The 21,470-nt window shown below is 35.1% G+C and overlaps 1 protein-coding gene across 6 annotated transcripts in view; it reads left to right on the plus strand.

Moving 5' to 3' along the window:
* The window catches only part of LEPR (leptin receptor), a 93,850-nt gene extending 76,786 nt beyond the window's left edge, over positions 1-17,064 (plus strand). For 4 of the 6 annotated variants that reach the window (XM_072820646.1, XM_072820645.1, XM_072820648.1 and 1 more), the window contains one exon: positions 10,353-17,064. In XM_072820646.1, coding sequence (XP_072676747.1) covers positions 10,353-11,180 — 828 coding nt within the window. In that variant the 3' untranslated portion in view covers positions 11,181-17,064. Of the gene's footprint in view, positions 1-697; positions 3,417-7,063; positions 9,346-10,352 lie in introns of those variants that run through there. The other 2 variants (XM_072820650.1, XM_072820649.1) reach the window with 2 other exon arrangements.
* The last annotated feature ends 4,406 nt before the right edge of the window (positions 17,065-21,470 follow it).

The raw sequence follows: 21,470 nt of genomic DNA on the forward strand, positions 1-21,470 counted from the left end.
AATACTTATAAATTACATATTGTGAAAGAAAAGAATCCAGTATGCTGAGCTTATTGTGTGGGATGGATGGGGATGAGAGGTACAGATAGGAAAGCTAGGCTCTGAAAGATGAGTAGTCATTGACTAGTTTTTGTGGTGGAGAGGTAGAGCCCAGACAAAGCCACCTTCAAATACAAAGCCCTGAGGTAGGAAGGATTGTAGCACATTCACAAACTGAAAATAGGGAGATTAAAGGAGGAGACTATTTGTCTTAAATATGAATAGTTCTTTCTTTTAATATGAGCAATTTTTTTGGTCAAAAACTATATATGTAAGTAAAAATTTTATTTTTATATTTTTAAAGATTTTATTTATTTATCTGAGAGAAAGAGAGAGAGAGAGAGAAAACACAAGCAGAGGGAGTGGCAGGCTGAAGGAGAGGGAGAAACAGACTTCCCACTGAGCAGGGAGCACGACTTGAAGCTTGATCCCAGGACCCTGGGGTCATGACGTGAGCCAAAGGCAAACACTTAACTGACTGAGCCACCCAGGTACCTCTGTCAATAAAAATTTTTAAATGTCACTATACGGGTATATCTGAATGTGGGAATAACCATCTTACTGTCCCTTTAAGAGAAGCTCAAATTCTCTCTCTTCAGTGAAGCTCTGAAATCTCCCCTATGTACCACCATGAAAATAGTTTCTAAATGTTTACCAGGACAGGGAAACAATCAGGCTCACCTCAGCATATGAAGTTTGAACCTGCATCAAGTGATCTTACCCCTTTCCGGAAGATGACCGGCGCAAAGGAACCCCTTGGTGGATAGAGGTTGAGTCAGTGAACGTTTGTAGACTATGTGCTACCCTGCTGTCTCACACACGCGCTTTGAAGATGAGCACAATGTTGCAGCAGATCATCTGACAGATATTATTCACAAGGAGAATGAAATATCACTCAATTTTTCCATGTTCTAGTAAACTTAAGAAACGCGAAGAATTTTTGAGATACTGTGGGTGTGAATATATCCTTATTTGTAAGATTGATTTATTTCCCTCTGAAAATGTTTGACTTTATAATCTGACAAGATATTATTTGAGCATAACTAGTCTTCAAGATGCTTAGTGTATTTCTAGGGTTTAACAGGTACACAGATAACATAGGAATAATTCAGTTTTGGAATATAATATGAATATTTGAAAAGTGAAGCAGAATATGATTTCCAAGATTTTTATTAATGATAAAAATCTAATCTTTTAAAATTCAATAACAAAAAAAAATCTCTTCTACTTTAATCTTCTAAATAACTAAAAATGTACTTTTTTAAGGAAAAATAATATAGTGTAACTCATGCTGTATTTCTAATGAGGTTAAGGCAAATTTACTATTGGCTCTTTGCTTTCATATTCATTTATTTTATTTAACTCTCTCGTGGCCTAATAGTCTTATATGTTCTGATGACCATACTGAGTCTCAGAGTGGTTCAGTAGCTTCTCTTGATCATCTAGTCTCTAGTTGTAAAAACCTGGGTTAAACCCAACTGCATCAGACTCAAACTGCTGCCCTTGCCATCGGTTCCATATTAACAGTGTATTGTGTAATGTAACTAATGCCACTAAACTGTACACTTAAAAGCAGTTGAAATGCTAAATTTTATGTTATGTATATTTTTGAAAAATTTAACAAATGAGTAAATATCGGAATAGACATTTCTGCAAGGAAGATATATAAATGGCCAAAAAGCACTAATGAATATATGCTCAACATCATGAGCTCTTAGGGGAATACAAGCCAAAACCACAAGATACCACTTTACACTAGCTAGGATGGCTATGATCAAAAAGACAGTAAGTGTTGGTGAAATGGAGAAATCAGAACTTGTACTCTTCCGGTGGGAATGTAAAATGATGCAGCCTTTTGGGAAAATGGTCTTTAATTATTCTTTAGTAGTTAAACAGAATTACTGTATGACCCAACAATTCCATTGCTAGGTATATATCCAACAGAAATGAAATCATGCAGACATTTATACATGAATGTTCATAGCAGCATTGTTCATAATACCCAAAATGTGGAAACAAGCCAAATAATTACCAAATTATGAGTGGATAAGCAAAAGGTGATAAATCCAATTTTAAAACAAAAGGAAACAACAAACACAAAAATCCTACTGCATATTGCAAAGCAAGTGGACTGTGACAGCCCATTGCTCTTAAAAACATGTATAGTATTTTCAGAGGAGATAATTTTTTACATGATTTCTTTAATTTGTTCTCCAAATTCAGATTATTTTTAAACATTGTTTTTTTTTTTAATATTTTATTTATTTGAGAGAAAGAGAGAACAGAAGGAGAGGGAGAAGCAGACTCCCTGCTGAACAGAGAGCCCGATGCAGGGCTCAATCCCAGGACCCTGGGATCATGACTTGAGCTGAAGGCAGATGCTTAACCAACTGAACCACCCAGGCACCCCTGAGCATTAGTTTTCATGAAACTAACCTATACTTAAAATTCCTTAGACATCCAACTTGATATCTAAAATGGTCCCTAAAATTAATCTTTTCCACTTAGCTTGCAATTTTCATTCCCTTTGGCTTATAATTAATTTAAATCCATATTTGCCTCATTTTTTAAATAAAAATTATAATGTTTGTCCTGCTTGTTATCCTCAGTAGTTTCAGTGCCTCCTTCCCTTCATAGGGGCACCCACTTCCAAGAATATAGTATGTATTTGTCTAGGTTGTGCTTTTATACTTTCCCACACCTGCATAGATGCAACTATGACCAATGGACAATAACACTTTGGGTTATTATTACTGTTCATGACATCCATATCATTCAAAAGTTATTTTTGTTCTCAGCATTGTTTTTTGAGATCTTTCCATGTTGATACAGTTAACATAGTTTTCCTATGTGTACTAGCCCATGATATTCCATCCTATAAATATATCACAATTAATATGTCTATTCCCCTACTGATGGATATTTAAGCTGTTTAAAAGCTTTTTTGTTTATTATAAATAATGCTGTAGGAAACATGATTGTATATGTCTGTTGTCTGGGGATATTATTTAAAAAAAAGTTTTCGTATTACCATATGAACAATGTGCATGGTTTACTGGTGAAATAGTATAGAAGAATATTTATGCAAAATACAGTGTCCTCCTCTCCTCCTATCTACCCTTAGTCTTGCTCTCCAAATGCTATTACTTTAAACTGGTTTTCTTTTAATTTTTCTGGCAGATCACCTTTGTATTTCTAACAATAATATAATGTGGGCAGCCCCGGTGGTCCAGCGGTTTAGCACCACCTTCAGCCTGGGGTGTCATCCTGGAGACCAGGGATCGAGTCCCACATTGGGCTCCCTGCACGGAGCCTGCTTCTCCCTCTGCCTTTCATTCTCTCTGTCACGAATAAATAAATAAAATCTTAAAAAATAATATGCTTCTACTACTATGAAATATAGTTATTATGTATTAATTTCTGGCTATAATGAAGGTTTAATCATATATATATATGGTATATATATATATCATATATATATATATACTTTTCCTGCCCTTCTCCTTCCCCCATGCCCCTACCACATATTGTTTTGTCACTTTTATCAATTTTTTCAGTAATTACTCTGCAACCTCAGAAAAATCTTCTTATATTCCAGTTATTTCCATCAAATAGAGAATACTTCTTGGAGCTCTCCTTTCTCCCCCTTTCTTAAAATAAAATCCGTTTCTCCCTCCACTTCCCAATCTCTGTAAGTATAATTCTACGCTTTAAGACAGGATCGACAGTATGCTTTGTGCTATAATCATTTAAAAATAGAAAGTCAATAAGCTGCATTTACACTGCTATGAATATATAAATACTGTTGTTTGTAGAGCAAGTAATATATTTGATGACAATATTGGGAATACTAATGTCACAGGAGAATATATTTTTTAAAGATATTAGAAATATTTCACCTGTTGGTCAAAATTGTGCCAAATTTTAGGTTGGCTTCATTTTTAGTTTCTGTGGGTTGTTGCTAGTTTTTCTAGGATTTCTTTTCTTTTTTTTTTTTTTAAGATTTTTTGAATTTCTGTGTGCTACTATTATATAAGTTTCTTCACTGGATACTTTTCTAAAATTGCTACAAGCCATCAGTCACTATTTTTCCTGAACGGATTTCGAGTGACTGCTGCTTCCTAAATTCTCTTTCTCTTTCTTGATGAACTACATCCTTAAGTAACCTCCTAAGAAATGTATGTGTCAGGTCAGAGTCTCTTCATGCCAGAGATTCTCTTTATTGTGACTTCATTGATTGATAGTTTGGTGGAGTGTCAATTTCTAGGTTGGACAAGTCTTTTCCAATTGAACTTTGAAATGATTCCTTGCCTTATCATCTAGCACCCAGTATTGCTTCCAAGAAGTCAGATGCCATTCTGATTTTTACTCCTCACTGGTTAATTGCAGTTTTCTTGCATTTAAAGTAGTCTCTCCATTTTTGATATTATAAAATTTCAAGGATGGGTCTGGGATGTTCTTTTTCATTTAACTTGGTCACCAGTTGAAGACACTTTCGATTCCATGATTCTGGTCATATCTAAGAAATTTTGTTATTTCTTTGCTAATTTCTTCTCCTCCTGTTTCTTTTGTTCTCACTTTTTAGAATCTGTTAGATGTTGAACCCTCGGCATAGATCTATCTTTCATATCTCTTTAATATGTTCTGTTTTGGCTTTTGTTTTACATTTGAGACCTTGCTGTATCCTATTCTTTTAGTGCTTCTGTTGAGCTTTTATTTACTATTATGTTTGTAAATTTGCAAGTTTTTTTCAGGGTATTTTATTCTGATTTTATGCATACAATATTTTCTTAAATCTTATAGAAATACTAATTAAAGGATCATTGTTTAAAAAAATCCTCTTTTTTCCCTATTCTCTGAATTCCCTTTCTTCTAGGATCATGTTTTCTTCTTGTTTATCCTTGCTTTTCTTTTTTTAATCTCAGACTTTCCCGCAAATATCTAGTAATTCTTTGTTTTCCTTTAATGTTTTAGAATGAAATAATAGGCGAGCTGAATAGGTGAATAGGTGAGCTTGGGAGCCCAATGCATCTAGGCAGGGATTATTGCTTGGGTGGGTAGATAGGGCTCTGGCTAGATGAGGGAAGATGTATTCACAGGCACTAACACCCCATAGCTGCTTGGTAACCCCATGGATAGCTCCTTAGTTGATTTTGAAAACAAAACCTTAAAAAAAAAAAAAAAAGAAAACAAAACCTTAGTTTGGGTGTGAAAGGTAGTTCTAATGTGAAGGCTTTCCCATGTACAGGAGAGAACTAGAAAAGCCCCATCCCACATAGTTCATGGTTTTCAGCCTCAGGTCTCATACCTCCCTCTGTTTTTACCTACTGTTTCTTCACTCACCATCTCTACTGTATTAAACTGGGCAAACAGACTTTCTCTTCAGCCACAGCCCACTCTGGAGATACTTTGGTCTATAGCTTCCTTTGCTAATCCACTTTGATCTACACTCTTCCAGTTGTTTTCTGTCTCTTAGAAATGAATTCAAAATCTTATTCCCTCTTGCTTTTTCAGATTATCTTCTGTGTTGTGGGTGTGTATTTGTTATTTGTGTACTTTAATTCTAATAGAGTATCTACAAAGATGAGAGAGCAACGTGTTCAACCTGCCATCTTGAACAGAATACCCCTGTACACCATTTATCTTGATAATTTAAAAATCAGAATTGTAAAAAAAATAAAAATAAAGATAGAAATCAGAATCTTAAATAAAGGCTGAATTCTTGTTTTAGGAAAACGTATTGTAGTGATGCAATAGACTTGCTTTTCTTTTAAGTCAAATTTCACAGTGTTTATAACAGTGTACCCAATTTGCTTTTTTTTTTTTTACTTTTTTATTTAGCATTTTTGCCTCATCCGTTATTTTCTGCCTCTAAATCTAAGTCATCTGTATTTTTTTTTTTTGGATGTCTACCCCTCCCTTTTGTTGTCTACATCGATGTCCGTTTCCACAAGAATGTACTCCAGTTAATAATGTACCTTAGGAGTTTGAAAGCTAAAACCAAGTGGATTTTTGACTTGTGATTCAAAGACTGTCTAAGATTCCTCAGTCTGCTCTATGCCTCCAAAGAAGCTCAACAACCTGCAGGTTCTCAGAACCCTAGTCTCACAGATGTGAGGCAGAATATCCCTGAAATTGCTTGAATGGTCTCATAGAAGTGGGTAAAGCTGGTGCAGTTTTGAGTTGGAAGCTCTATTTAGAAGTGTGCGTTATTGGGCTTAAAAGAGTATATCTCATTCCCCTAAAATATAACTTCAGTTTTGTTTATTTTCATGTTCTTAATATTTATGATATTCCCACGGGTTAGAAATAACTAGAAGAGAGTATGTATTAGTTAACTGAAAACTATCACAGCAAGTAGAAAAAGCAAAACAAAGAACATGTTTTCCTGCCAGTTTGCATTTAGGATATCTTTTAATCCTTCCATTGTTTTATAGAAAGATTGTTGGACTAGGAAAAATTAAAGAACTAAGTCAGGGTCCTCACTCTGGTTTAATTAGCTCTGTAACCTTAAGCCCTAGCTGCTTTGTTGTAAAAAAGGGAGGCACATGGAACAGATGGCTTCTTAGATTTTTCTAGATTAGAAAAATCATGATAGTGATCTGACATTCTCTTCACTATTTCAGCTCTTCTCTTTCTTCATTTAAAAATTTTTGTTTTTACTACTCTACCCTTTTACTCTTTCTTGTTCCAAGCTCTCTATTACTACTGTTGCTCCCCCACTTCCTCCTTTTTATTTTTCCTGCTTTTTTTTCCCCCTCCTTATTCTGTAGTCTTTCCTTGTCTAGGGTCACCAAGACTGTTCCTAGAGTGTAATGTTAAGGCATGCGTTATGAAAATAGAAGAGGCAACCTCAGTTCAAAATTTTACTCTTTCCTAAAAAGATGTATTACTGTCGTGTAACAGAAGAATTTATAGTCCAGAAACCATGCCTGACAGAAAATGTTTTTGAAATCTTTTATCTTTTGCTTTTAGAGTGATTTTTTATTTTGCTTTCTTATTTTGTTTTATTTTATCTAAACAGAGAATGGACATTCTTTGAAGTCTAATCATGATTACTACAGATGAATCCAATGTACCAACTTCCCAACATTCTGTAGAGTATTAGAAGATTTTTACACTTTGAAGAAGGGGAGACAAATCTAAAAAACATTTGAACTACTGAGAACTAAAATATGGTGGATGGTGTTGATTTAGAACTTAAAAGGGTAAAAAATGTGGGGTCAAGAGATAGGTCTGAGTCCAAGTCAGTTTGAATGCATGATTACTTTTCAGGTCTCCTAAAGTTTAAAAAGTAATATTCATGGTGTCTGGCTTTTGATTTATCATTTGTGTAGTCATGCCACAGTAAAAACTATGCCTATTGTTCTTACCATATATCTATCTATTCCATATCATCAGGTATGTAGTGGACAATGCTGTACCTAAAACTGTAGTTCTGACACGTAACTTTGCCAACACAATGAATCTGATCACAAGATACAGTGAAACTATATAGTTTATATTTTTATGTACAAAATTTCTCATTTTATATTCTTTTATAGACACCTATGCTTATAAACGGACCCATTTGGGTATTTTTTTCTTTTGTTTTGTCTTGCTTTTTTTACTGTCTTGTAGTTTTTATGTCTGTCTACCCTTGGTCAATCCAGGAATTCCTATCTTCAGTAGTCTTGCAAATGGCTTAGGCACCAGCTTCTATTTCAGTTCAAGGAAAGCCAGAAGTTAGGGTTTGTGCTGGTCACAGGCCAGTGGAAGTTACAGTTCATATCACGATGACCTGACATATCCAGGTCATATTGACCAGATCAGAAAACGCATCAGTCTCCAATTCAACCTCTTTGTGAAATTCTTGCCTAAATGTAATTTCTTTACACTGAACCACCCAAAGCTTCTGGCAGCAGAGAAGTACAAAGCGATGCAGGAGGGGAGCTTTTTATAAATAGTTCGTGGCAAGCACAGGATATTTCTTCCTGAAAAAGGACCCTTGCTATCTCTATAATATTAGCATACTAAGTGTGTTATGTTGCTCACATTCATAATAAACCAAAGCATCTGTTTAGTGAACCTAAAGAATATTCAAATTTAGGCTATATATAGATCACTTGCTTTCAGATTTCACTCATAGTTTTGTCTATAAAAACAACACTAAAAATGAGGAAGAATGTGTCCTTTTTTCCCCTTCATTGACTTTTAATAGATATCATTGGAATATAAAATCTAAGTGTGAGATTATGAAAGGTTATTCTTTAATTTCTACCAGCTGAATATGTGTTTAATATGTTCCCAGGCTATTCTAAAATCTTGAAAAAATAGATGCATATAATGATTAAAGTGATTTTTAAAAAATAAACATTTTTAATAAAGGTTTCTGACCCACTGATGAAATATACTTCAATAATATATGGGTATGTAATTTCTTGTTAATTATTAGTGAAATCTTCCATCTGAATGCATTTGAAGACATGTAAATTACTCAGTATCAATAATTAGTTGTAAAGCTTTAGAGCACAAAAGATGCCAAAGATATCATCTGAAGAGCATATGTGAGTTTGACTGTGTGCTATTGGCTATTTGTGAGTATTTTTTGTTTTCATATTGATAGCATGTAATTCCTTTATTTGGTGATCTTAATTTCGAAGTTCATTTAAGTTTTAAGAAATTCAAGACATATAGTAGCAAGTTTAAGAAAAGGCAAAATAAGCAAGTAAATATTTGAAGGAAATCATAAATCTAGTGATAGATTTCTGATAGAAATAAAAAAAGGCATAGAAAATTTTCATATATTATGTTCACAGAATAACAGAAAAGGTTCTGTTAACATGATATTTGTCATTATGCAGTATTTTAATATCCATATAAGTCTGTTCAATTTTTATTATATTTAGTGTTTGGTATATTTATTCTTTTATAGTTATAATCACCAATGTGTTTCATTTGAGAGTTTAAAACTGCTAACGAAGTATGTTTTTATATGGAATATATTTGCCATTATGAAGAATAGTTGGGTACATTGTTATTTCAGGCAATAAATTTGAATTCATTCTAGTAGTTTAAAAATTGTACTATTCAGAAGTTCAATCATATGTATGTTTTATGAATTGAACACATTTTCAGTAGTACTTCATTTAGTTCTGTTAAACTTTCAGTGTGATGTGCCTGGTATTTTTTATTTTGCATTTATCTTTTCAATATGTTTACATTGTATGAGTTGAGCTTTTTGCACATAGGTTCTTGATTTGTAGCTGCATGGCAGGGCTTTTTGTTGTGATGTAACCAGCATTCTTATAAAAGATACGATGTGCATTTGTCTTGTGTCTTTGTCTTCATTCCACATGTTCCATAGTATGTGTTTTTATATGAAGTTATTTAAAAGGAATAGTAATTTAACAGTCTGTGATCGTGTCTCTTACCATCCTTGTTTTCAACAAATTGGTATTAGTTCTTATTTTCTGATAGTCTTAAACAGATTTTTCAGTATGGTGTAAGGCAGGTAAGTCTTAACAGTCACAAATAGTCTACCCTTATATCATATGTCATGGGGCAGTTATTTTCACTGTCATCAGACTAGTTGGTTTGCTTATTTCATTTTATTTTGGTTCCTTTTTTTAAAATTTGAGGTTTAAATTTTCAGTTTTTGGAAATCTAATTCGCTGTAAAATATTAGGAATTCTTCAGAAAACAGCCCTTTTTAATTACAATCACCAATCTCTATTGAGAGCTAAGCACTTTCAGACCTTCTCTAATTTATTCCTCACCACAATGCCAGGAAGTAAATATTGAACACATTTTAACAGATGAAGAGACAAAAAGGCAAAGAGGTTAATGTACTTGTCCAGGGTCATAGAAGGACTCAAACCAAAGTCTGTCTCATCCCACTTTTATTTTTTTTTATTTCTTTATTTTTTTAAAAGATTTTATTTATTCATGAGAGAGACAGTGAGAGAGAGAGAGAGAGAGAGAGGCAAAGACACAGGCAGAGGGAGAAGCAGGCTCCATGCAGGGAGCCTGACGGTGGGACTCGATCCTGGGACTCCAGGATCATGCCCTGGGCTGAAGGCAGGCTTTAACTAAAGCGCTGAGCCACCCAGGGGTCCCTCATCCCACTTTTAACACTATCTTCTATTGCTTCTCACCTATGATTTTTGACATATCCGTTTTCAGTCCAAAAAACCCAGTTAATTTGTGGTTGACTTATGTCCTTTAGTAGTAAGCTTTCACACTTTCATTTCTGCATTGATGTCATAGTGAAGCAAAAAAAAAAAATAATAATAATAATACAATTGAGCATTAAAATGTGTCTTTTCTTTTAGCCAGAAACATTTGAGCATCTTTTTATCAAGCATACAGAATCAGTGATATTTGGTCCTCTTCTTTTGGAACCTGAAACCATTTCAGAAGATATCAGTGTTGACACATCATGGAAGAATAAAGATGAGATGGTGCCAACAACTATGGTCTCTCTGCTTTTGACAACTCCGGATCTTGAAAAGGGTTCTATTTGTATCCGTGATCAGCACAACAGTGCTAACTTCTCTGAGCTGGAGAGCACCGTGGTAACCCGTGAGGATGAGGGCAGGAGGCAGCCCTCTGTTAGATATGCCACCCTCCTCACCAGCTCTAAATCAAGTGAAATTGAGGAAGAGCAAGGGCTTATAAACAGCTCAGTCAGCAAATGCTTCTCTAGCAAAAATTCTCTACCAAAGGGTTCTTTTTCTAACAGCTCATGGGAGATAGAAACTCAGGCATTTTTTATATTATCAGATCAGCATCCCAATATAATTTTGCCACACCTTCCATTCTCAGAAGGATTGGATGACCTTTTGAAACTTGAGGGAAATTTTCCTGAAGAAAATAATGGTGAAAGGTCTGTCTATTATTTAGGGGTCACCTCAATCAAAAAAAGAGAGAGTGGTGTGTTTTTGACTGACGAGTCCCAAGTGTTGTGTCCGTTCCCAGCCCACTGTTTATTCACTGACATCAGAATCCTCCAGGATAGTTGCTCACACCTTGTAGAAAATAACTTCAATTTAGGAACTTCTGGTCAGAAGACTTTTGTACCTTATATGCCTCAATTTCAGATTTGTTCCACTCAGACTCAGAAGATAATGGAAACCAAAATGTGTGACCTAACTGTCTAATTCCATTCAAGAAGCATCTCAGATTTCTGTTACAATGAATCAGATGAAGTGTAATATATTTCACTATGGTGGTGGATATGGGAGAGAGAAAGAAAACTATCAGTCAAAACTGAAAATGACTGTCCCCAAATCAATGATCTCTGTCCTCGCTTGGTAAGATAGACAAAAGAATGTGAGAAAGCCTTCAAGATCCTGGCAATATAGACTGACTCTTCTAATGATTCCATTAACAAGCTACAGTGGGAAGGTCTCCAATGGCTTGTTTCTAGCTAGAAATAAGCCCAACAGATATCCTCTTTTGTGAACATGAGACCTATATAGAAAGAGCTGATCTTTTCAGATGTACCTAAGTTTGAAAGACTTCAAACTGATACTTGTGAGATGGAACTTGCTTCAAGGGTGTGGTTGTTTTACCTTGAGTTGTCTTTGTTCTCCAGTGATTTGCACGTGCACACACACACACACACACACACACACACACAGGTTTATACCTAAGAGGCATCCTCATACATTTTTAAAGTATGTGATGTATTTGTATTTTGTGCTACTTGACTGTATGGTTTTAAGATTTTGCAATTTAACAAACTTGTCTTGAGCACTTACTCTGTGGTAGGCACTCCACAACAGCTGCAGATAAGTAGAAGATTTAGCTCTGTCTGGCCTAGGGGGATAGACTTCTGAAGCTGACAAGTAAGCCAATCTTTATGTATCAAAGCTAAGATATGTACCACTGAGTGAAACTACCTATTAGAATGGCAATACCCACAACCAATATTTTGATGACAACAAAAGTACTTTTGAAGACATAATATCTGTCTTAACTTTTCTCTGTAAAAGATGTTGCAATGGTCACTTTCTGATACAGTTAGACTGCCAAATGTTACTGTATATCAGTCTGGAATCATTGTCTTCCCTGATTCCTACTTGCTTATACATTATTTTTCCCTCACTTACTGAGCATTCTCTCTCATATAACCAACCACTGTATTAAATTTTTCCATACTTTAACTCAATTATTAAAATAATTGTATGAGACATGTATTCCTGTAACATCCCTTTTAAAGATTAGAAGATTAAGTCATTTTCCCAAGGTCACAGAGTTAGTGGGTGATGGAACCAGAATTCAGATTTAAACCCAGATCTTTTAATGCTAGTAATTATGTTTGAAGCCTATTCCTTTACATTGCCATTCATTAAAAATAAGTGATTTGTAATCAAATAAGATTTATTAAGTGGAAATATAATGCTGGATGAAAATTAAGTGAGAATTACACAGATGTTGTTTTTGTCCTTAAAGACTAGAATATTTATTGTCAGTTTCAGTTTCTGGTATGGCAAGAAAACTCAAAGGCAGCATATTGAGTAACAAACTAAATTAAGAAACTGACAGAGATGTTGAACGGCAATAATTAAGAATTTCAAGATCAGTATGATCAAAACAAATACTTCAGTCCTCAAAAATATGCCTGTTGGGTTGCTAAACATCACCAGTTTCATACTTAGACTGAGAAAGGATCCTACTGATTTTACTGTTACCCTAAATAAAATCCTGCACTCCATTTCTATTCTAGTTGTAGCCACATGAAATGCTCAGTTCTAGACAATGACAAAGATCTCAGGCCCCAACCACCAGGTATTTTTGCACACCTCATGATCATTTGCCGATTAGAAATCAATAAAACTGTTTGATATCGTAAGCATTGTTGAGCTATCTCAGGATCTCACATACTCAGCTGATGACTCTCACCAGAGAAAGGTAGAGGGCTTACATCAATTCACTGAATAATTGGTGTGGTATGAAAGCCTTACTTCTATACAAAGATAAATCAAGAGAATATTTTTTTTTCCCCACTGATGTATTAAGTGGTTTACAGATCCAGAAACAGAAAGAAATTATTGCATGTATTGAAGTTCTGGTAAAATGGACCATTATTTTTAATGCTGCTCAGAGAATACATTTAATTGAGAGTAGAGTAGGGTATAGGAGAGACAGAAGAATTACATCTTGCTCCACACTGCACATATTTAGAGATTAAACACTAAGCATGTCCACTGAGACATAGCATTCTCCTGCAGTTTGGGATTCATAACTGTAGGGAAGATAAACTGCTAGATGTTCCAGTCACCATGGTACATGAATGCTGTAGTGAATTCAGAAGTCTCAGGACCACTGTAGTGCTGTAGATCTGTGTTACAGGAATTTAGTAACAGCACATTAACTTGAGATCATTAATATCGTCCTGGTGCAACTTCGGTTCCTAAAAACAAGTGAAAACATCACAATTATTGATATGCCAAGAAAATTTCTTTCATAGAAAGGGCTCAAGTGGTACAGTTTGGCCCACTGGCATATGTAGATTTAGTTCTTATCTATGGCCAGTATGTTAGGGCTGTGATTTTCACTTTTGAAAGTTTGATTCACTGTTTATATTACTATAGAATTTATATACTTCAGGATGGTCAGGTATCCTCCATTTCTTCCCAAAGATTCTTTTAAAAAAAAATGTTAAGGGAGAGAAGAGCTGAAACATGGATTTGGACTTTTACACTTAGGATAAATATGGAATTTTGAGTATATCATATAAGGCCTTGAATTGCAATGCAAGTTACTAGTCAGCCTCTCTAAATCTGAACTTAATGAAAAGAAACTCAGAAGTTACCAATTTGAGCTATGACCTCAAGTTTCACCAGACTGCCTGAAGACAAATCATTTGTCAGTGTTAATGAGATTATATGTTTCTTAGGTTAGACTCCCAAGAACAAAGACAAAGAAAACAAATCAAGGTATGCTTATCAGTAACAGCAGGGGCCTCCTGTGGGAGCTGTTTGTTCTCATTTGGAGATGAGCTACATATGAACAAGAGGAGTAGGAACAGATCTTTTATTTTTAAACCTAGTCTCAAGTAGTAAGAAGACTTGGATGAAATTTGCAAACCAGTGGGTAATCCTGGACCTAGAATCAGGTTTGATGCTGCTGAGCATGAGCTGCTACCTTCTCTCATCCCTTTCCAATAAAGCCAACTCCCTTTTTCCAAATACCAAACATATGGTCACATTCCCTTAGGAATATTCATCCCGACTACCCAAAAGCTGAGAGAAGATAAACTTCCTCCACAAATTGATACCAGATTCCAATGCTACTTTGGTTGGCACAGGATCCAGGCTAGGTCATAAGAGCTGTGCCTGCAGGCTCCTGTGGAGTTGGACAACATGCTAAATAGATCAGGACATGCAGCAACCATATGTCCCATAGACATGGATGGAAAAAGACCTCTTCCCCAATTCTTTCCTGTGGTTTTTAAAAGAAATTTGTTCCCCTTTTCATCTTTTAAGGGTCATCTTGATAGTTATGGATTTTTCTAAACTATTTATTATTGAGAAAACACATCCTCAGATTTAAAACACAAAATTAAAATTGTCCACTCTACTATATGAAAAGCTGCATTTGAGAAAAAGAAAATGTAAACAGTTACCCACCCACCCCCATGTGAAGAAACATTTACACCAGGAAACTAGATAAGTTACTACTTTTACTTTTTCTTGAACAACTAATTGAAAACAGGCACTCCTGCACATAATCACAGTGTAGAGGGAGTAATTTAGAATACAAAGGTCTGTATGGGAACTGAGATGTTATTACATGCATTTGAGCATTGAGAAATGGTTTTCATGGGTTCTTATACTGAACAAATTATTTTTATACAAAGTTTATCACTCAGTATTTTGGCAAGCTGCTGGAGATGTCTATTTTTCAAAATTGATTACACTTTGGATGTTTGGCATTAAATTCAATTTTGTGAGGATCTTTGACAGGATATTTTAAATAATGTTTATTCAAAAACTCTAGAACCAAGAAAGGATTTGGAAACTATCTAATTTTGTACTGAAATACCTAGATCACAGACGTTGTGCTTTTAAAACTTGTCATTAAGTATTTGGCATGCAGTGAACACTTTCTCTTTAGTCACAATTGGTACATTAATAAATGTTATAAACAAGTGCTAAGATATGATCACCAATTGTTTTATAAAATGTAAAATGTATTTCAGTTCTTCTTTATGTTCCTAAAATCATAAAGAAGGAAAATAAATTATGACTGTGAATATTTTTATCATCATAAATCATGAGCAATGTCAGAATTTTGAGAAATTGAATGTCCAAATAGAGTTATTATGAATTTAGGTTATTTAGAATTATTTTATCTATTATATGATTACTTTCAGCAAAGATTTGAAAATACAAAGAAGTCATCTTTTATGTTAATCTTTTTAACAAAATTTTTATATGTTGTTAGCCTTTATATCTTCAAAATACTTACATAATGCCTGACCTTTGAAAGGGGTTTGAAAACATTTTAGATGCAAATATCTCCCTTCATTGTTATTGTCTCAGGTATCTACTCCATACATCACCCACACCAAATTTTTCTGGCATGATAGCTGTTTAGGATGAAAAAGTACTCATTTTAAATATCAAAAGCTCTTTAGTTTGATTCTTTATTTCATTAAGAAGTCTTGATTTAGTGATCTGTGAACATTTGTTTTGTCATTTAGGTTTCTAGCAATTTGAGTTTTTTTTTTTTTATTTATTTTTATTTATTTTTTTTTTTTCATTTATTTATGATAGTCACAGAGAGAGAGAGAGAGAGAGGCAGAGACACAGGCAGAGGGAGAAGCAGGCTCCATGCACCGGGAGCCTGACGTGGGATTCGATCCCGGGTCTCCAGGATCGCGCCCTGGGCCAAAGGCAGGCGCTAAACCGCTGCGCCACCCAGGGATCCCGCAATTTGAGTTTTTAACCATTATTTGGTCTAGTATTCAGACGCATTCTCTTTCTTGTTTTCTAATTTTAAAATGTAAATAGAACAAATACACACAGGAAAAAACAGTACAGAGAAATATAAGCTAAAAAGTCTAAGTGTCTCTTCCCTCGTACCCTTCAGTTCTGATTCCCCAGAATGCTTATTATTATTATATCACATATCTTTCGAAAAATTTATATATCTGGGATTATATTCTGTCTGCCGTAAAGTTACCCTTTTAATAGGTCTTGGTGATATTTCCATATAAACCCATATATATCTGCTTCATTATTTGTAAAGTTTTCATGGTGTTCCATTGTATCAAAGTACAATGATTTATGTTTACAGTTTACAATTGGTGAACATTTAGGTTCCACTCATTTACTATTATGGGCAATACAAGTGAGCATTCTTGTACCTAATTGTCTTGGCATACTTTTGGCAAATCTACTTGTCAGGAGTCTTGGCTAAAGTGTAAGAAATCAACTCAAATTGTCTAAAGTATCTTTTTGATATTTCAGTTTCATCTTGTTGAGTGAAGTTGACCATATTTTCATGTCTATAAGCTATTTGCTTTCCTCTACTTTCATATTCTTTGTCTAGTTTTCTATTGGGTTATTATAATTTTATTGATTTCTTATAATTCTTTTTTACATATGTGATCTTTTTCTTAATTGAGATATAGCTGATATGTTGTAAGGTACACAAGCCTTCAGTGTATAGCTTAATGAACTTTTACACATTTCCCCCTGAGTATTTACCCAGGAGTAAAATTGCTGAATGCAGAATAGGTTCTAATTTAGCTTTAATAGATACTGCCAAATAATGATTTAACTAATTTACACGCAGAAGAGTTCTGCTTCAACACTGATATTGTCAGCCCTTTTAGCCATTCTGATGGTTGTGCAATGGTTTCTCGTGGTTTGGGTTTACACTTCTGCAATATGTGATGATTTTGAGTAACAATCCCTTTCGACATTTTTGCTGTTTTGTTGTATATCTTATTTCTATGTATTTCATAAACATCTAAAGTGTTGTGTTATATTGTTGCTTTAAGCAGTAAATAGTCTTTTTAAAATCTGCCCTTTGTAGTGTAGTCTATTCCTTTTTGCGTGTCTCTGCTTCCATCTGGGATAGTTTCCCTTCATCCTAAAGAACTTGCTTGTCCTGTGGATCAACTGTGACTTCCTTAATAACTATTTTTTCTGGTATTTTGTGCTATTGTTTTGGAGTGAATATCTTTAATCTATTTGGAATTAATTTTGTTATAAGGAGTGGAATAATGATCTAGCTTTTATTTTTTCCAAAGGTCTAATCAGCTGTCCCAACACTGTCCCAATTTGATTCTGGAACAATCTTTTTGCCCACTCACATAAAATGTCACATTTATCATTTATTAATTCTCAAGTATATTTGTGATTATTTCTGGGCTCTCTATTCTTTTTCATTGATTGTGCAATCTGTTTTCATCTGATTATTAAATCTATTGATTACCACCAGCTACTCAATATGTTTTAATATCTGGAGGGCTGGATTCCTCATCCAGCCTGCTCTTTATGCTTCATTGATATTCTTTCAGAGCAATTTTAGTATCATTAAGTTTTTTTTTTAAGATTTTATTTATTTATTCATGAGAGACACAGAGAGAGAGAGAGGCAGAGACACAGGCAGAGGGAGAAGCAGGCCCCATGCAGGGAGCCCGATGTGAAACTCAATCCGGGGACTCCAGAATCATGCCCTGGGCCAAAGGCAGGCACTAAGCTGCTGAGCTACTAGGGGATCAGGGATCCCCCATCATTAAGTTTTATAAAAAATAATTCTGTTGTTATTTCAGTTGTAGGTAAGATAAAAGTATTGTAGTTAAGATAAAGTATAAAAAATGTTATCAGTATTTAGTTGCCCTACGTTGCCTATAAATTTAAAACTTTGGACACCTGAGTGGCTCAGTGGTTGGCGTCTGCCTTTGGCTTAGGTCATGATTTCAGGGTCCTGGGATCCAGTCCTGCATCGGGCTCCCCACAGGCAGCCTGCTTCTCCTTCTGTTTCTGACTCTGCCTCTTTCTCTCTATGTCTCTCATGAATAAATAAATAAAATCTTTAAAAAAATAAATAAAAATAAAAATTTGGAGGGAACTGTGCCTTGTATCTTGCTAAATAATGAGACAAATCATTCATATCATATCTGCAATATTAAATTACTTCCAGAATCTACCTTTGATACTAAGGAATAGAAATGTGGCAGGTGCTGTAAACTGCATGCTTTAGATATGCAGATATAAGTAGGGTGATTATCAATCCCACTGTGCTTGTCCAAGTCTTCCTTTAGGTATATATAATGATCCCTGTCACTCCTATAAATGTCCAGTTTTGACAAACAAAATACATGGTTATCATATAAAGGATTAGCTCTCTGACAGTAATTGTTACTGTTGCTTTTATCTCTTTAATGTATCAGTAGTTACTAAATTTGTTCAGGTATGGAACATCTGGAAATCATAGTGCACTTTAAAGAACATGAAGATACTGCTTTAAATCTCCCACTGTAACACCTGAAAACAACTATCTAGTAGCAAATAGTTATTTGTACACATGTGTCTGTTTCTCAAAAGTAGCATAAAAGCTTTCTTTATCCAGCAATATGGTACACTAGATGTTCTGAGAAATGTCTCCCAATACAGCATATCTAAAAAAAAATTGGTAGGTTAAAAAATCATTTTAATGTAGGCTTTGTTGAAGGATAAAGAAGAAAATACCAGAGGAGTCTAACTTTGGAGTCAACTGATCTCCATGACCTATAGCCTAGTTTTGAGAGGGAAACATGTCAAAAGAAAAAGAGTGGAGAGACCTTTCATAGAGGACCTCAGAAGTGAACAAGATAAAATCTTGCTGGGGCTTATGTTCTTATCTCAGCCACTGTGCTGGACCAAGTTGAAAAAATAAAAGGAAAAAAAAAAAAAAAAAGAGCTACCAACCGTCAGGTCTGCATCCACTCAGATTTCTAACCTCAGATTTTCATTCACGTGGATTTGGGGCCCAAATTTATACTTGTGTGGTCCAGAAAAACACAAATAGAATATTTATCTTCAGGAGCTCAAGATTGGTTGAACTTTTAAGGTCCATCACAGAAGCAAATACAAATGAAATTTGGGTAAACCACCTTCAACCTAGACCCAGAAGACCTCAAAGTTCCAAGGAACATATGGTTATTGACAAAGTCACTTCCACAAGGACACAGATCCCACTAGTGAGAATCAGCGGGAACAACAAATGATGGTATCAGAACTACAGAGACTGGAAAATCAAGCCAATATGCTGAGGAAGGAGGAAGAGGAAAATGGAAAAGTTTGGTCCTTAAAGACAGTTTTGAGCTGCATATCAAAATTTATGAAATGCAGTCAAGGTACTTAGTCTGTAATATACACAATAATGTGGATGAATCTCAGCAGAATTGTACTGAGTGAAAAAAGCTAGAACAAAAAAAGAAAAAGAGTACATACCAAATGATTTTATTTGTTTAAAATTCTAGATGGGCCACCTGGGTGGCTCAGTGGTTGAGCATCTGCCTTCGGCTCAGGTCGTGATCTCGGGGTCCTGGGATGGAGTCCTGCATCAGGCTTGGCCCTCTGCAGGGAGCCTGCTTCTCCCTCTGCCTATGTCTCTGCCTCTCTCTGTGTGTGTCTCTCATGAGTGAATAAATAAAATTTGAAATAAAATAAAATAAAATTCTAGGAAATTCAAAGTAATCTATTATAGAAATTAGGTCACTGTTTTTTGTTTGTTTTTTTTTTTAAAGATTTTATTTATTTACTCATGCAATATATATAGAGAAAGGCAGAGGGAGATGCAGGCTCCCTGTGAAATGCCATACACAAAAATAAACTAAAAATGAATTAAACACCTAAATGTGAGACCTTGAGACAATAAAATTCCTAGAGGAAAATATAGACAGTATTTTCTAAATACCAAACAAAAAAGCAACCTACTAAATGGGAGAAGATACTTGCAAATGATACATCCAATAAGGGGTTAATATCCAAAATATATATAAAAAAACTTATACAGCTCAACGCCAAAGAAACAAATAATCCAACTAAAAATCGGCAGAGGACCCAAATAAACATTTTTCTAAGGAAGACATACAGATTTCCAACAGACATACCAGAAGATGCTCAACATTACTAATTTTCAGAGAAATGCAAATTAAAACCACAATGAGATATCACTTTACACCTGTCAGAAGGCTAAAATCAAAAAGACAAAAAATAAGTGCTGGCAAGGATGTGGAGAAAAGGGAACCCCTATGCTCCGTGGGAAGAAATGCAAATTAGTGCAGCCACTGTTGAAAACATGAAGGTTCCTCAAAAAATTAAAAACCCATATTCCCTGCCAAGCGGGGAGCCTGATGCGGGGCTCCATCCCAGAACCCTGGGATCAGGACCTGAGCTGATGGCAGATGCTCAACCAACTGAGACACTCAGGCGCCCCAGTAGGTCACTGTTTGCCTGGGGTACAGAGGGGTTAGAGGAGGGATTGCCAAGGGGCACACTTCAGTCTAAATTCTTCCTATATAAAGCAGAAAAGATGTATACCACTTCCAGGATGGAAATGTAAGGCCTACCCATTCTTCCTCTGTTCTTTCTTCTCCCTTCTGACTAGCTGGAACCAATGATAACCCACTCCTCAAAATGTAGACAAAAATAAGGACCTAGAGCATAACGGAGCAGCACATTTTATACCTGAATGGTCAAATGAAGTAAAGTTCAACGTGTCCTTGAATTTTACCCCAGACTATTAGAAGAAAATAAACTTGTATCCTTTAAGACACTGAATTTTCTTTGGCTATTTTTGTTACAGCAGCCTAGCCTTACCAAAATAGTTCTTGAATTTTAAATTCCAATGACATTATTTTTTAATTCGAGGAATTATTTTTCAAATCAGCTGGTCATTTTCATTATATCTTGTTCAATGTTTATTTTTTGAAATGTCAACATCTATTTCTTTTTTAAAATTTTTATTTATTTGAGAGAGAGAGAGAGAGAGTGAGCACAAGCAGGGGAAGAGGGAGGGGCAGAGGGAGAAGCAAATTCCCTGCTAATCAGGGAGCTGCGCATGGGGCTCCATCCAAGGACCTTGGGATGATGACCTTAGCCAAAGGCAGACACTCAACCACTGAGCCACCCAGGCATCCCAAGGGTCCTAGTTTTGCCTGAAGCTCTCAGGTTTATCTCCCACTCTTTGCAATGATAAAGTCTCATTTCCCAGTACCATGTAAGCATTAATCATTTGGCTCTGGGATAGGGTTGTCAGATAAAATACAGACCACCTAGTTATATTTGACTTTCAGATAAACAATGAATAATTTTTTTAGTACAAGTATGTCCCATGCAATGTGTATTTTTTCACTTGTAACTCAAATTTAACTGGGTGTTCTGTGGTTTTATCTTCTGAATTTATTATCTGAATTTGGTTTTCAAACTTTTCTGGCTTTA

This window comes from Canis lupus, chromosome 3 (assembly GCF_048164855.1).
Source record: "Canis lupus baileyi chromosome 3, mCanLup2.hap1, whole genome shotgun sequence".
In the NCBI taxonomy this organism is placed as follows: Eukaryota; Metazoa; Chordata; class Mammalia; order Carnivora; family Canidae; genus Canis; species Canis lupus.